Genomic DNA, 14,312 nt, shown 5'->3' with positions numbered 1-14,312 from the left:
ATCACAATCGCCAAAAACAGTTGTGAGAGCTAACAATCGGTTTCAACAGTTTCAACTGCTCGGTTGGATGCATGTCAGCTGTCTACGGCCCGTTTATCCTGCAAGCTCCTCTCAGTGTGGTACCTACGACACTATTACTCGTACTGGTACGACCGTCCCTGGGTACCCACTAGACAAGACGAAACGGAACCGAAATGGGGATAGAGCTACAGTGCAAGTAGTTATGGAACATTTTATGTTAATTATAGTCAAATGAAAATTAGGGTCGAGACAGGAGTTCGGGATGCTTGTGGAATATCTAGCTGTGGAATATCTAGCTGTGGAATATCTAGCTACTTGTACTCGTAAGTGCCGTATAGTAAGTGCATTTCCGTTGAATAAACAAGACTCTCTCTCTACTTGTACACTACAGTATATACCATGTTGGGTGCTACTATATCAAGCGTCACTATCAAAGCCACTGCATTCTCCACCTTCCACTCCATCCATGCTCTCAAACTCATGGCCAGTATAATCCCCCGGACTTGCCTATATACAAGTACTTGTGTTGCCGGAATGATCAGGTTTGGTCACGTGTAACATTGTACGATGCCTACTGACCGCCCTCAAGTATTGCATACATACTGTACCACCACTTGTACTCGTACTCCACCCTTGTTGGTCAGGTATGCTCTCTTCAGTGCCAACCCATTCTGATTGATCCCGAACCCCGCTCACTTGATGCTTTTCGATGTACAGCATGTACTGTACTTGTACTCGTACCGCTACATACAAAGACTGCATCTGGTCTAAGGGATACCGTTTAGCAGGTCTAGCAGTTATGGAGATTGGCAATCTCTGTGTCTCATCCATTGCTGTTCCAGTACTGAGCCGGCAGTCTAGTCAGTATTCGCAATCGCACAAGCTCTTGTACTTGTATGTACTGTACATAGTCATACTTTCAACTACTGGTATTGTACTGGCACTCGGATGTAGACCACCGTTGTCGAGATAGTTGCCCAGAGTCAATCTGGTCCAGTTCGGGGGCAAGCCATAATATCTACCCGGTGACACACGTGTCGAACCGTCTTTACGTGCGGACCACTGTTACAAGCCCGGCAACAGTCGTCAATGTACAGTGTCGAACCTGGTGGCAACACCTGTCACTCACCGCTTGGCACCCCACACAGTGTTCCAACTTGTAATCACGATTACATCATCTGCGGAAATCGAACTCACGCGCGGAGAAGAAATAATCCCAAAAAAAGACGGTCTGAAAAACCCACCATTTATCGGACTTGATCTGCACCCCATACTCTTCCCCATAATGTATAAACTCTCGGACTTGGGGTATTTTTGATTGGGGAGCTGCACGCACCCCACGCACTTGCCATGCTCTCTCACACACAAGGTATGAATGGTCCAATGGGCCTGGTCAAGGAGTAAGCTGAGTGCGTAGGCGTGGAGTGGAGTGGGTGCTGAAATTTAAGTGCTCAAAGAGTCGTGAAAATAACGTCGAATATCGCAGTACTAAAGGCGGGGTATTCAATCCTGCGACCCCTGCACTGGAAACCGTTGCCATAATAACAAATATAATATATATACAAGTACTCGAACATATATATGCCACGCAGACCGGCTCGGACATTGTCGTGTTTTGCTATATACACCGTTCTCCGGCTTTGCCCGATTTGCGTGCCTGCGGATTGGCTGAACGTGAAACAAGTTTGCTGCAACCGAATTAAACGGCTGAAGCCAGCAATCCAACCACCGAGTGGCAATCTACTGGTTCGCAGCTTTACAACCGTGCAAACAGCGCTCCGTCCCCCCCTTATATACACATGGTGGGACCTTCTCCACGTGAAAACTAGCCTCGGTACATTTAGTTCGGCAACCTTACCCCAGCTGAGCTTATTTGCGGTGGTGACGAAGACCGTTTTTAAAACCCTAGAGTCTCCCCTTCTTCACGCCAACACACACAAAAAAGATGTCCGTTTGCCTCGCCCAGAACCCCACCGTGACCCGAGTGGTCAAGCTGCTTGAGACCCACGTCGGTCGAGACAAGATCCTGCGGTCCATCCAGTACTTCTCGCGGTTCCTGACCTACTACCTGTTCCGAAAGGGCTACACCAAGGACACCATTGATATTTTCCGAAAGATCCAGAACCAGTTCTCCATGGCCCGAAAGCTGTTCCGAGTTGGAAAGCCCATTGGCCATCTCAAGACCGCCGCCGTGTCGTTCGAGAACAAGACCCTGGACCCTTGTCTGCGATACACAACCATTGGCCGAAACCTCGGCTACGCCATCTACCTGGTCTTTGACTCCATCATCTACATCAACGGCTCCGGCATCAAGAAGATTGACAACATCAAGACCATCAAGAAGGTCGGCTCCTACTTCTGGGCCTTTGGTATCTTCTGCAACATTCTCAACTCCATCCACAAGATCAACATCTGCAAGAAGAAGCGAGCTGCTCTGGCAGCAGAGAAGGAGAAGGACACCACCTCCGCCAAGAAGAACGACAAGGACGCTGCCGCTGCCCAGAAGCAGCTGGTCTGGGATCTCCTCGATTTCTCCATCCCCCTCACCTCTCTCGGCTACCTGCACCTCGATGACGGTCTCGTCGGCCTGGCTGGTTTCGCTACCGGTATTATGGGTGTCCAGAAGGCCTGGGCCGCTACTGCTTAGATAGATAACTCGCAAGAGACGTATGCTCAATAGGGAGAGCACAAAGAATAATGAGTTTTGACTGTGTTGTAGCAACCAAGTGTGTCTGTAGCGTTCCGTGTAGTTCTGCAGATGAACAATGTGTGCAGATAGCAGCATGCCAATCAGTAGACCTGAGAAGGTGTTACCAGTACGAGCACTGTACGACACAATTGATACATATCCATAAAACGCGTCTTCGGAGATAAATCAATGTCTCAGATGTACGATAAGAGCAGCGTATGATGTGAGTTGTATTGTGCATGGAGAAACTGAATAGCATAAGAGTGGGTAGAGAGAGGTGAAGTGGGAAACGATCTGTTTAAGAGGCATGGCATGGCTATATGTTCTCTGACGTCTCAGTATCACCATATGACCACATACTCCACATTCAATCCCATTGATATCCCTCTACGGAATCGAAGGATGTACGAGTAGATACTGAATCAACCATTGTCACAACCACAAGTGTACAAGTAATGACTAACCACCACTATCAATTGACTGGTATACAGTATCATATAGTTTGTTATAGTAGGACGCCTTTCAGTTCAGTTACTTGACAACAATCTCCTGATATACAAGTACTATCCCCGTATGTAGTCACGCGACCCATAAGGACTTCAACCAACATATAAGACCTCTGTGTATGTCACGTGATGGCATAAAATGTATATATGCTATTATTCGTTCTCCGTTTTACCACTGTCATATATTATTGCGATATACTGGCCCCTCATCAATGACATCCTCCTGTTTGTGCTTAGTAATCTTCCACAAACCCTAACCTGGTTATTCAACATGACGCATGTTTCGAGACACGCTCAGTATATCGTCGCCATGAACAAAGCACAGGGGAATCCGGCTGGAGCCGCTGCCGGCGGGGCGACCACGGCCCAGCAGCAGCAGCAGCAACAAGCTGCTCGACGTCGACGCGCGTATTTCTTCAGCGAAACGACGGAATCGTTGTTGAAAAAGTACGAGAAGGATGCTCCATCGTTGGAGCTACATATTCACAAGACACATTTCCGGTTTGGCAGCCAGGAGAGCGTGATTCCGAAAAACTCGCCGCTCATCAAAATCTTTCTTGAGTACGTTAAGGAGGAGCAGATTCCGCTGGCGGCCACAGAGGTGTTCAAGGATGCAGGTATGCGGTTTTACGAGGGATGTATTATTTTGGAGATTGTCGATTATCGAGGAGTTCCCGACAAGACCGAGGAGACGGAGCAGCAACAGCAGCAAAATCAACAGCAAAATGGTCAGGATCCTAATCAGCAACAGAATCAACAGCAGAATCAACAACAAAACCAGAACCAACAAGAGACACAGGAGCCTACAGTTCCGCCAAAATCTTACAGAACGCTACTGAAACCGACTCCGCTGTCCATATACCACGATCTCATGTACACAACGGACCCCAGTCACGGTCGATTCACCGACCAGCTGGCTCTGCTGATGGAGGCCGAGATTCTGAACCTGACGATCCGGAACGTCAACCTGTGGGTGTCGCAGGATAAGTGGAAGGATCAGGACAACAAGCGATACCTGTCTGCGCCCGTGACGGAGCCACGCACCTTCTCGTCGCTCAAGGAAGCCAACAAGCTACTGCACCAACACAGACCCGAGGGTATTGTGATCCAGAAGCCTCAGCATGAAGACGTGTTGCACCAGACCTCGGACATTGAAGAGCTCATGTTGGTCATGTCCGACCGAAACGACGACACTGCGACTACTGCTACGGCCGGTAAGTTCCAGCGTCTCGGGTTTGTCGAGCAATGGCGGAAGAAGCGAGACCGCATCAGGCAGCAGATGCAGGCTCAGGGAGCTACTGGAGCACCTGTTCCTGCTCCCAGTATTGGTCCTGGACCTGGTCAGGGCCAGATTCCCGGTCAGATGCCTGTTGGCGGCCAGATGCAGGGCATGGGTCCCATGGGCGGTCCTCAACCCGGTCAAATGGGTGGGCAGATGGGTCCTGGACCTGGTCCCATGGGTGGACCTGGGCCTGGTCAAATGGGAGGCCCCCAGCAGGGTTTCAACCAGATGAACCGAGCCCAGATGCAGCAGAGAATGCAGCAGCAGCAACAGCAGCAGCAGCAGCAGCAGCGGATGAATGGAATGCAGAACCCCATGGGAATGCAACAGGGCCCACCTATGGGAATGCAACCTCCCGGAGTCCCAGCGATACCCGGACAGGGAATCAGTGCGTTTGGAGGAGGACGACCTCCTGTTCCGCCTCAACAACAGCATCCTGGAGGTCCTGCCAGTGGCGCGTCTACGCCTGCTGACTTTGGTACGCCCGCTGCTTCGCCTGGAGCAGTACAGAGTCCCGGAGCTAAAGCTCGGACACCTTCCGCTTCTCGAGGAAAGGTGACCAAGCCGCGGGCCAACCCTGCTGCTAAGCGGGGGAAGGCTGACTCGCCGCGTAACGTTGCTGGCAAGACCCTGCCCGGCGGAGAAAAGACGGTGCCGGGAAAGACTGTGCCTGGTAAGACCATTCCTGGAAAGACTATTCCTGGAAAGACGGTGCCCAAACGCAAGAAGAAGGATTAACTAACGGCGAAATGTATTATAGTGTATTAGACAAACGAGAGTGTAGATGGGTGGGGTGGTGTTTTCAGCAGAATCTGGGCATGTAGCTGAAAGTGCATCCTGTAGCTTGTTCACGTGTCTATGCTGTAATCGCCATACCATGTGTTATCATGGCGCTGGAGACTACTGCCTGCCACTACTAAGGATGTATTAAACGATCTTACTACACATCATATCCGAAATAATACAAATGTCAAAGACGTAACTAGAAAACTAAATAGCTCGAGTCCGCACCGTTTATTCACAACCACCCGATTCAAACGTCCAAGCCACCTTGCATAATCTCTCGCTTAGTGAACTTTCTTCGGAGTCCGTCTTATCTCCGAGAAGATGGTGATGTGTAGGGGGTTTAAAACTGCGTGTGTAGGAATGTTGATCAAATATTACGAATACTCTGTGTCCACACATCTGATTCCTGTCGAAAATCTGTCAAATATTATGCCTTTTCCATGTGACGAGCTCCACCAACGCCACATCCATTACCCCGCTTTAAACTCTCATCTGGGATATATGATGGGGGAAAGAAGCAGGTCTGCGTTCTGTTTCACCACATGAGCATCTTGCCCAACGAACTTTTGCTGCTGGCTCTGGCCCAGCTGCCGCTCGACAGCATCTGTGTCGCTGGCTCTGTGTGCTCTCACTGGCGCAAGTTGGTTGTGGACAATGACCAGCACCTCTTTGCTAGCGAAATGTTGCTGCTATTTCCTCTCATGAACCCCATCAGACCACATGAAACCAACGATTCGTATCGTCTGCGGTTTCTCAGGGCAAGTCTGGGTCGCATCAAGGGCCTGCCTAACCAGATCATTCACACGAGGCTATTCTACGAGCTGCAATTGCTGGATCAAGAACCCCCCACAGTGGACATTCAGGCCATCAAGATCGACACGACGGATAACCAACACATCACCATCCACAATAACGAACTGATCCCCGCCAACATGACTCCCTTGTTTGCTGAAGATGTCATCTGCAGACACTGGGCTACAGACCAGAGCAGTGTGTCCTACATCAGAGACAAGATGCTGGTTCGCAATGGTATAGAAACCGATCTATCCTCTGGAGAAGCCACCAACAAACTAAGTCACTACGATCTGCGAAAATGCTACATTGACACTATGTGCATCTTTTCTGTGGGAGACCGAACATATGTGGTGAGACTCAAAAGCTCCACCGCCAAGTGCTTGTCTGCACAAATGAGCGGAGATACCCTATATTGCATAATATCCGATCATCAGTGGACAGTAGTTAGGGTGACTTCTAGCGGCGAGCAGACAGAGGTGGTTATAGGAGACCAGGAGCTGACACCCTTGCTTCAGGTGCTGCATGGACATGTGTTTGTAGAGCAGCCATCTGTCTCGTACACCTCAACAGTCTACTATGTGAATATGGACTCGCGCATCTCTTACAAGCTGTACCGGACTGATGGAATGGGCTCTGGGCTTCCATGTGCCGTGTTGGATGGGTTCATCTACGTGTACTATGGAGTTGACCGACGGCGGCGGTTTAATCGACAGATGATCAAGCTGTTTTGTGATTTTGGCAGCAAGCAAAGAGAGTCTGGAAAGCAGCTCGGTTATCAGGTGCCAGTCTACGTGGCGTGTATTCAGTATACGGACTCGGTGGATTTAGCAGGAGGCACTCACACTAAGATTCTGAGTGATGCTACGGGCGCCTATTGCTTGTCTCATGACTTTGTCAAGACTAGTGGGCACTTGTGGAGGCCACGCGACCATCAGATTTTACAATTTGAGCAGGACGAAGAACTATTTCAGGTCTGTGTGGAGCAGGGACGGGGACGGGTGCATGTGTATAGGTATGCAGATAAATTTCATTGTGTGTAGAAGAATTCATTGGGCGTTTCGAGGTGAGACAACTGTAAGACAAGGACGTTGACGTTGCTGTAGATAGGGATAATTGCTCCTACGTGATGCTAGTGACACACTTGTGTTATTATATCTGCCTATACTTACTCCTGCTCGTACGCCTACAATTGAAGGTCACGGGCCCGATTTGCACTCTTAAAACTTATGGCAGAAGCCATCATCACTTGTTGAGCGTTGATCTTGCCTACCTGGTCCTGATTTGTTTTCCCTCCCAGCTTTTCTGTTTTTTCTTTCGCTTTTATCACTGCTGCCCCTGGAAATATGCGTTTTAACTCAGTGATAAGCTTGGCGGACCATTTAGGCGAAGTGACTTTTGCGGAGAACGATAGTAGAGCGTTCAATGTTGGCCATAGGCGTGGCAAGAGGGGGGTTGATCAAGCACATCATCTGTGCCTCTTCAGAAACCAGTGCTCGTTCTCCTTCTCATCTTTCATGTCCTCACTTGATCCACGTTCCCCATGCTTTCACATTCACACTCCACCTGTCCAATGCCACTCTAAAGCCTAACCGCACATGCAAACAAAGAAAAGCGCGCCCCACGGACTTTCACAAGCTGGGGAACAAAGAGACGAGGAACAACGTTGCTTTGCATTTTTCCGCTCTCCAAAAAACACGGGGGGGTATATATGAGAGCGGGGAGACGTTGAAGGGCTCTCAATCATTGTACATGGTATGCCATCACTAATGGAGAAAGTCACCTTCACCAGCAACTACGCCGCAAAGACCCTGTTTGCCACCCAGACCCTGATTGCAATGCTGGCCATTGCAACCATTGCGTTTGTGGTCGATAGCTCCACTGTGTGGATTCTGATGGTCGCCTTCGTGGCCGCAGCCAAGGACATCCACAGAGCTCTCTACGCCTTTTACAACTGGGCCCGGGATATCGATAGATACAACGTCGAGCAGGACACGCTGAGATTTGGCTACGGCGACGATGTTTACAGCAAGATCTAAACATACACGACCAGCATACAACCATTACACAACCCCCATTGCACATACAACTAACCTGGACTCCGACCTAGTCCACGCATCCACTAATCGATTTTTCGACGGAATCACATATTTCGCATGTTCTAAACGGTGAGGATGGACTGAGTAGCTACACTTCTACAGAGGCGACTTCCACAGTGGACACTTCCGCAGTGGACACTTCCACACGCTATCAGCTACTAAGCCCACCACAACGCTCTCCAATCAACGCTTTCACACCTACTGGTGTACCAAGAGAAGCATTTGCTCTCGTTATTTATAGTATATAGAAATACATTTTATTACACACATGCATTTTTTTTTGTCCGTTTCCCCTCCCCGGAAGCACCTCTTGTCCCCATATGGGGTCCCCATAGTTCCTGGGTAGTTCCTGATGTCAAACACACTTCTGGCCTCGTGCCTTGTTCAATCATGCTCTCATCGTCAGGAGGGGCAGTGAGACATAAAAAAGCAAATCCAATGTAAAATTCAAACAACAAAATAATGGTGCAAAAAGTTGGGCAAGTGACATGGGTTAAGTACAAGTAGGGGCAGTTACCATCGGCAGCGTATTTGCTACAATAGTGTCTGTTAAGGGCGTCTTGTTAGATCTCCTCGCAACGCTCTCTCTCTCATCCTAGACGTGCCTATTCACTCCTCTCGTATAACACTCTCGCCTATGTTTGGCCACGGAAATAACTGAAACCCCGACTAACACTAACCCGATCGTTTTATGTCTCACAAGAAAGGTGGCACGAAATAGCGGGGTTGCGGAAGCTTGCTCGACACTGTAATTAACTATTTGACTGGTGAGATTGCCATCAATGATCGATCTTTCACATGGCGTTTGATATTATCCAAGATACCACTATCGTGGCGCTGTTGTAGCAGATCTTAGTGCGAGCAACGGATGCATGAAGCCATCTACTGTACTACAAGTAGGGTGATACTGTAGGGTGGGCAGACGACGTTCCAGCAGATTTATCAGGCGGTTGCTAATTTCTTGTTTATGGAAGCGCCTGAAATAAGCAAACTACTGTGCAATGAATATTCAGATCATGGTATGTACTGTACGACCCGGTTAGGGTCATTTTCTTACTCTGTAATACTTCTCAGACACTCACCAACGCCTTCGGATGAAAGACATTGACTGCATGTACAGTACATACGAGTACACTGTACCGGTACTAGTAACTATTTTCAATCTCTTTCGCTGCTACAGTACTCATACTCGTATCATTCACGTCTACCCTTGTCTATCATTGTTTGTCTATAGTTCTACGCCTTAAAACTATGCCCATAATGGTTGGGTCGAAGGTAGGGGTCTCCAGGGGTGTCGTAAAGCAGCTCTCTGAAAGTATCCTCCCCCTCAGGATAGTCCTTGTGAAAACGACCTCTGGCCTGCAGCTCCGGAATCAGATACTTGATAATGTCGTCGTAGGTGCCTGGAAATGCAGCGTGACTCAAATTGAAGCCATCGACGTCCCCAATCTCAACCCAGTCTTCAATGACGTCAGCGGCAGACTCAGCGTCTCCCAGGGCAAGTCCACCTCGTCCAGACAAGGTGTATTCATTGGCAACACGCTCCACGTTCCATAGTTCGTCCTTGGTGTCTGTTTGAGAGGCCCATAAATCAACCCCACGAGCAACCTGAGGATTATCGCCCTCTCTTAGGTCCAGATCAGGTGGGAACGCAGTCAGATCTGCTCCAAACATTTGAGAACAGAAAACGAGGGCTCCTTCCTTGTCCCCTGCAGCATTGAGCTCCTTGTAGTACCGCTCGGCCTCCTCTTGAGTCTCCTTGACAATGACCAGCAGAGTACAGACGACAAAGATCTGGCGGTCTCCGGCAGCCGCTCGAAGAGCATCTACCGTCTGACGGACCAGCTGGGGGCTTGGAGCAGACACAAAAACCGTTTCAGCATGTTTGGCAGCAAAACTTCGACCAGCAGAAGACATGCCTGCCTGGAACAACACTGGGGTTCGTTGCAGAGAAGGTAGAGTCACAGCGGGACCCTTGACCTTGAAATGCTCGCCTTCATGGTCAATGTAGTTGATTTTGGAGGTGTCAAAGGTGTCTGTCTTAAGCCCCTTTTTGACAGCCCCTTCGCCCCACGAGCTCTCCCACAGCTTGTAGACGACATCCATGTACTCGTCCGCCAGCTTGTATCGATCGTCATGAGCCACCTGGTTCTCAAGATTGAAGTTATGGGCGGCAGAGTCTGAGTTGGAGGTAACAATGTTCCAGCCAACTCGTCCATCAGTGAGATGGTCCAGGGTAGAAAATTGACGAGCCAGAGTGAACGGAGGAGTGTAGGTAGTGGATACGGTGATTCCAAAGTTAAGATGTTCAGTGACAGAAGCCATGGTGGGTACTAGAAATAGAGGATCATGACAGGGGAACTGGACCTTCTTTTCCAAAGCTTCAAAGTCCTTTCCACCCTTGTAAATGTCGTAGATTCCCAGATGATCGGCCACAAACACAGCATGGAACTTGGCGGCCTCCAGTTTCTTCGCCAGGTCCTGCCAGGGTTTCATCTTGGCAAAGTTGCGAGCATAGTCCGAGTGTTCGGGGTGTCTCCACAGTCCAAAGTTGAGATGGTTAGGCGTGAACATTACAAAAGCATTTAGAATGATCTTTTTGTTTCCCTTGACCCGTTTGGCAGGCAGTTCACCGTTCTCATCGTAGCCCTTGTAGGTGGAATAGTCGAACCCGTTGTTCTTCTTGACGCCGTCTGTGGAGGGCATGGCGATAGCTGTTTTGGATCAATTTAGTTTGCAGTCAAGTGAATTGCCCGAATTATTGGCACACAGATCATTTTTAAACACCAAACCGTGGCTTGTGGCTGAACCCAGAGATTGTACAACTGATAACGAGCCCAAACTGTATTGCATCATTGAAGCTGTAGAGTACATAATACGAGGAGGGCCTGCAGGAGACGATAAAGTCTATGGAGATAGTGGCGTTCATGGTAAGGAGATAACGGGATGGACTTCACAGTGAGACGGATAAAAAATCGCATTGAAGAAACCCCAAGGTTCATCATCTTTAATCAGGAGCATTGTCATGATATCTCAAATTCCTAGTACCGTACCCGGTACACCGTGGTTTCGGGGACGCTTTTACAAACTGTGGGTGTGGATCCCAGCCGGAAAAGAGGTTCGAAATCTCCATATTGTACTGTGCTTGAACACTGCTACGTTATATGGCTCAGATGTATATATGCAGCTGGGGAACACTGGGGAAGGCTGTGTTGTGGGATTCATAAAAATCTTCTGTTGGTGCCGCGGCCTCAAGTGCCATCTCAAAATCGTGAGGGATTGCTTCTCCATGCTTTGGTTGTTGGGCAACTTCCGTATGTACTATACTGTACATGTACTTCTTAATGTTGCTTTAGAAAGTAGGGAAGTTTTCTATTCTGTTTTCCAAGTATGTAAAGACCTTCCAGTTCTCCTTCTATGCTGAGACAGAAACACCCATATACAGTCGTTCTAAGACTATCGGGGAACGAATCAGCCGGTTGATATGGGTTTTATGACACGCTAAACGACCTGAATGACTCTGTATCTAGGCTGGGTAGACTTTCTGAGAGCCACACAAGAAAAAATTTAGTCACAGAATGAAAAGATAAGGTCACATTCGTAGACTTCCCCATTCTCAATTGGGGACATCACCGTCGTCTATTCACGTTTAAGGAATTTGATAGCGACAGGTCAGTTATATTTTGGGCTATTATTTCTGCATGGCCGTGTGTTTCAAGATGGGGGTCTTATGGCCCGGCTCCTGACCCTCAAGCATCTGGCAGTGTGTTGATAGCAGAACGAAGTCGCTTGCAACGAAGTCGCTTGCAAGACAATATATGTACGGGATCCTCTTTGCCGTAGGTCTTGAACTTCGGAAGGGTTAAATCTGGCATTTCTTGTTCACAAGAGTGACTTTGTCCAATCGACTGGCACGAGTTCGTGTTGTTCCATTCACTGGTTTGCAGCCTCGAGACATCCTTTGTAGTTTATAGAATGGAGACCTGGGCGGAGCAAAACCCAGGTTATTTTGCGGTAATATCTTGACTTCCTTCTCAATATTCTCGAAGTTCTTCAAGAGAAGGAAAATATTCAGCTCTGTTTGACATGCTAACCAGAGAGCGCTACTGTAGTGAACACGTTGGGGGTCGACTACCAAGCACTTTGATCTGAATTACACAATAGGAATAGTTGATACTATAAAATATGATCAGAAATAGTATCAACTATTCCTATATCATTCTTCTTGTAGTCCTTCTTATCTAACTCATCAGTTTCTGCTTCTTGCCATATTTGAACCGAGCGGATTTCTGCTCGTGCAATGTCTACAAGTTAGATATTAGTTGGAGTTTCGCTCCTGGTGCTCCTCACATCTTCAACATGCAAAAAACTTACAGCACAGCGTCCAGTACGAGTACAGTACATGTACTTGTGCTGGTACATACTTGTTACTGTACTGGTATGGCACTTGATGAGAAAACACAAACACTTTATTCCAGTACAAATTTGAACCACCACACCACATCTTCTAACTGTGATTAATTATATCTATTCAAACATGCATTGATTAACCCTGAACCACCTTCTTGACGGCGTCAGGCTGCAGAGCGGCCTTGCCCACGCCAGGCACCACCTTTTCCTCCTCGGGGCCGTGAACCTTGGCTTCGGCCTTGCTCTGCTCCTCCGCCTTTTTGGCCCGAACCTTTTGATGCACGTCAAAGTCCAGTTCAACGTTCTTGAGAATCAGCTCTCGTTCTCGCTCCCACTCCTGCTTGACGTTGTCAAAGCCCGACTGCCATACCTTGTCATGGGCCTCCTTGAGGACTCGCTCCTTCTCCCGCAACTCGTCCTGCTGGGCCATCCACTCCATGTGTCGCAGATCGTCGTCAGAGGGCTCGTAAATGTGCCAAATGGTGTAGTGGGGAAGACCAACCACAGACATGCCCATTCGCTTGCACATTTTGCCGAACCCCTCGGTCTCGGCGTGCTTCTGGAACGAAAATGCGGGGAAATGGGCGCCGTGTCGGAATACAGCAGCCTTGGCAAGAATGGAAACTCCTCCAATACCGTCCAGCTCCATTTCCACGTGAATATCACCAAAGGGATCTCGCAGGTAGGCAAGATGGGGTCTCCAGGTAGCGTACTCGGCGTATCCTTCGACGATAACAGCGTCTTCGTCCAGAGTGTCAGCCAGTCGGAGACCGGCGTCAGACTCCTTCCACGAGTTGAGATCGTAGGGCTGCTCGTTGCCCAGCCAGTCGGGCAGGGGTCGCCACACATTGGGCACAATCACGTCCTTGTCGTGGCTCATGAGATCCTCCATGATGGTAGTGGGCACCTTTTCCACGTCGGCGTCTCGCCAGTAGACCCACGAGTGATCGGGTCTGAGAGCCACGGACAGCAGCCAGTTTCGAGCACGAGCCATGAGCTTTCGTCGGGGACCCTGGGCCTCGAAGCCGTGACGGTCAGAAAATCCCTGGCCAACGGCCTGGCCAAAATCCTTCTCGAAGATCTCAATGCTACCGAACCGCTTGGACACGTCTCGGTTGCTCTGCAGCGTGTTGAGCTCCTTGAGCAACACTCCCATGGTGTCGTCCTTGGAATCGGACACCAGAAACGCCAGATCTATCAGCACGTGGGGGTATGTCATCTTGTCCATGTGGGCGAACAGCATGGGCAGGTGGGCTGCGGCATCTCTGAGAGGCACCAGGAACAGCACTCGCTCGTTGCGGTCCTGGCCCCGTGCGCTGCCTGTGTAGTCTGCCAGATCGTAGTGGTGCACGCTGTCGATGCCCAGATCGGCCATGGGAGGCAAGCTGGAGGAGGTGAAGGGAACGAGCGCCAGCTCGCCAGAAAATACCCATGAGAGAATGCTCAGGCATAGATATAATGCTGTGCCAAACACTGAAACCAGGCCCAGCGTTTTGCGAGTCGACGGGGCCAGTCCGCCTTGGTTGCGGTCAAACATGTTGGATTTTGGTAGTGTCATTGAGACGTTGTGTGTCTGTTTGGATGACAGAAGTTGTATGTGATGTGAAAACTTGGTGTGAGTTTGGGTGTGGCGTTTTTCTTTGGTCTTGTCGCTTGGTTTGTCGTCGTGTCGGTCGCGTAAAAACTGTCTTCCACTGACCCCCGTATCTCCTCAAACCACTATCGTG

General features: G+C 49.3%; 6 protein-coding genes across 6 annotated transcripts; 4 read left to right on the top strand and 2 right to left on the bottom strand.

The window, feature by feature from the left end:
- Positions 1 to 1,966: 1,966 nt before the first annotated feature.
- Positions 1,967 to 2,668, top strand: YALI1_C05386g (uncharacterized protein; the record flags this gene model as incomplete). The annotated part of the gene is made up of 1 exon (XM_501425.3): positions 1,967 to 2,668. The coding sequence occupies one exon, from the start codon at positions 1,967 to 1,969 to the stop codon at positions 2,666 to 2,668; it is 702 nt and encodes a 233-aa protein (XP_501425.1).
- Positions 2,669 to 3,355: 687 nt separating this feature from the next.
- Positions 3,356 to 5,236, top strand: YALI1_C05372g (uncharacterized protein; the record flags this gene model as incomplete). Its single annotated transcript, XM_501424.3, has 1 exon — positions 3,356 to 5,236. One exon carries the CDS (start codon positions 3,356 to 3,358, stop codon positions 5,234 to 5,236), a length of 1,881 nt encoding a protein of 626 aa, XP_501424.3.
- A 590-nt stretch (positions 5,237 to 5,826) lies between these two features.
- YALI1_C05347g (uncharacterized protein) lies at positions 5,827 to 7,119 on the top strand (the record flags this gene model as incomplete). Its single annotated transcript, XM_501423.3, has 1 exon — positions 5,827 to 7,119. One exon carries the CDS (start codon positions 5,827 to 5,829, stop codon positions 7,117 to 7,119), a length of 1,293 nt encoding a protein of 430 aa, XP_501423.3.
- A 726-nt stretch (positions 7,120 to 7,845) lies between these two features.
- On the top strand, positions 7,846 to 8,423 carry YALI1_C05323g (uncharacterized protein; the record flags this gene model as incomplete). The annotated part of the gene is made up of 2 exons (XM_066094224.2): positions 7,846 to 8,097; positions 8,187 to 8,423. The coding sequence occupies 2 exons, from the start codon at positions 7,846 to 7,848 to the stop codon at positions 8,421 to 8,423; spliced, it is 489 nt and encodes a 162-aa protein (XP_065950296.2).
- Positions 8,424 to 9,411: 988 nt separating this feature from the next.
- YALI1_C05296g (uncharacterized protein) lies at positions 9,412 to 10,881 on the bottom strand (the record flags this gene model as incomplete). The annotated part of the gene is made up of 1 exon (XM_501422.1): positions 9,412 to 10,881. The coding sequence occupies one exon, from the start codon at positions 10,879 to 10,881 to the stop codon at positions 9,412 to 9,414; it is 1,470 nt and encodes a 489-aa protein (XP_501422.1).
- Positions 10,882 to 12,721: 1,840 nt separating this feature from the next.
- YALI1_C05264g (uncharacterized protein) lies at positions 12,722 to 14,143 on the bottom strand (the record flags this gene model as incomplete). The annotated part of the gene is made up of 1 exon (XM_501421.3): positions 12,722 to 14,143. The coding sequence occupies one exon, from the start codon at positions 14,141 to 14,143 to the stop codon at positions 12,722 to 12,724; it is 1,422 nt and encodes a 473-aa protein (XP_501421.3).
- Positions 14,144 to 14,312: the final 169 nt, after the last annotated feature.

This window comes from Yarrowia lipolytica, chromosome 1C (assembly GCF_001761485.1).
Source record: "Yarrowia lipolytica chromosome 1C, complete sequence".
NCBI classification, from domain to species: Eukaryota; Fungi; Ascomycota; class Dipodascomycetes; order Dipodascales; genus Yarrowia; species Yarrowia lipolytica.
Note: the sequence above shows the minus strand (reverse complement) of the source record. Positions and strands in the feature narration are given on the sequence as shown.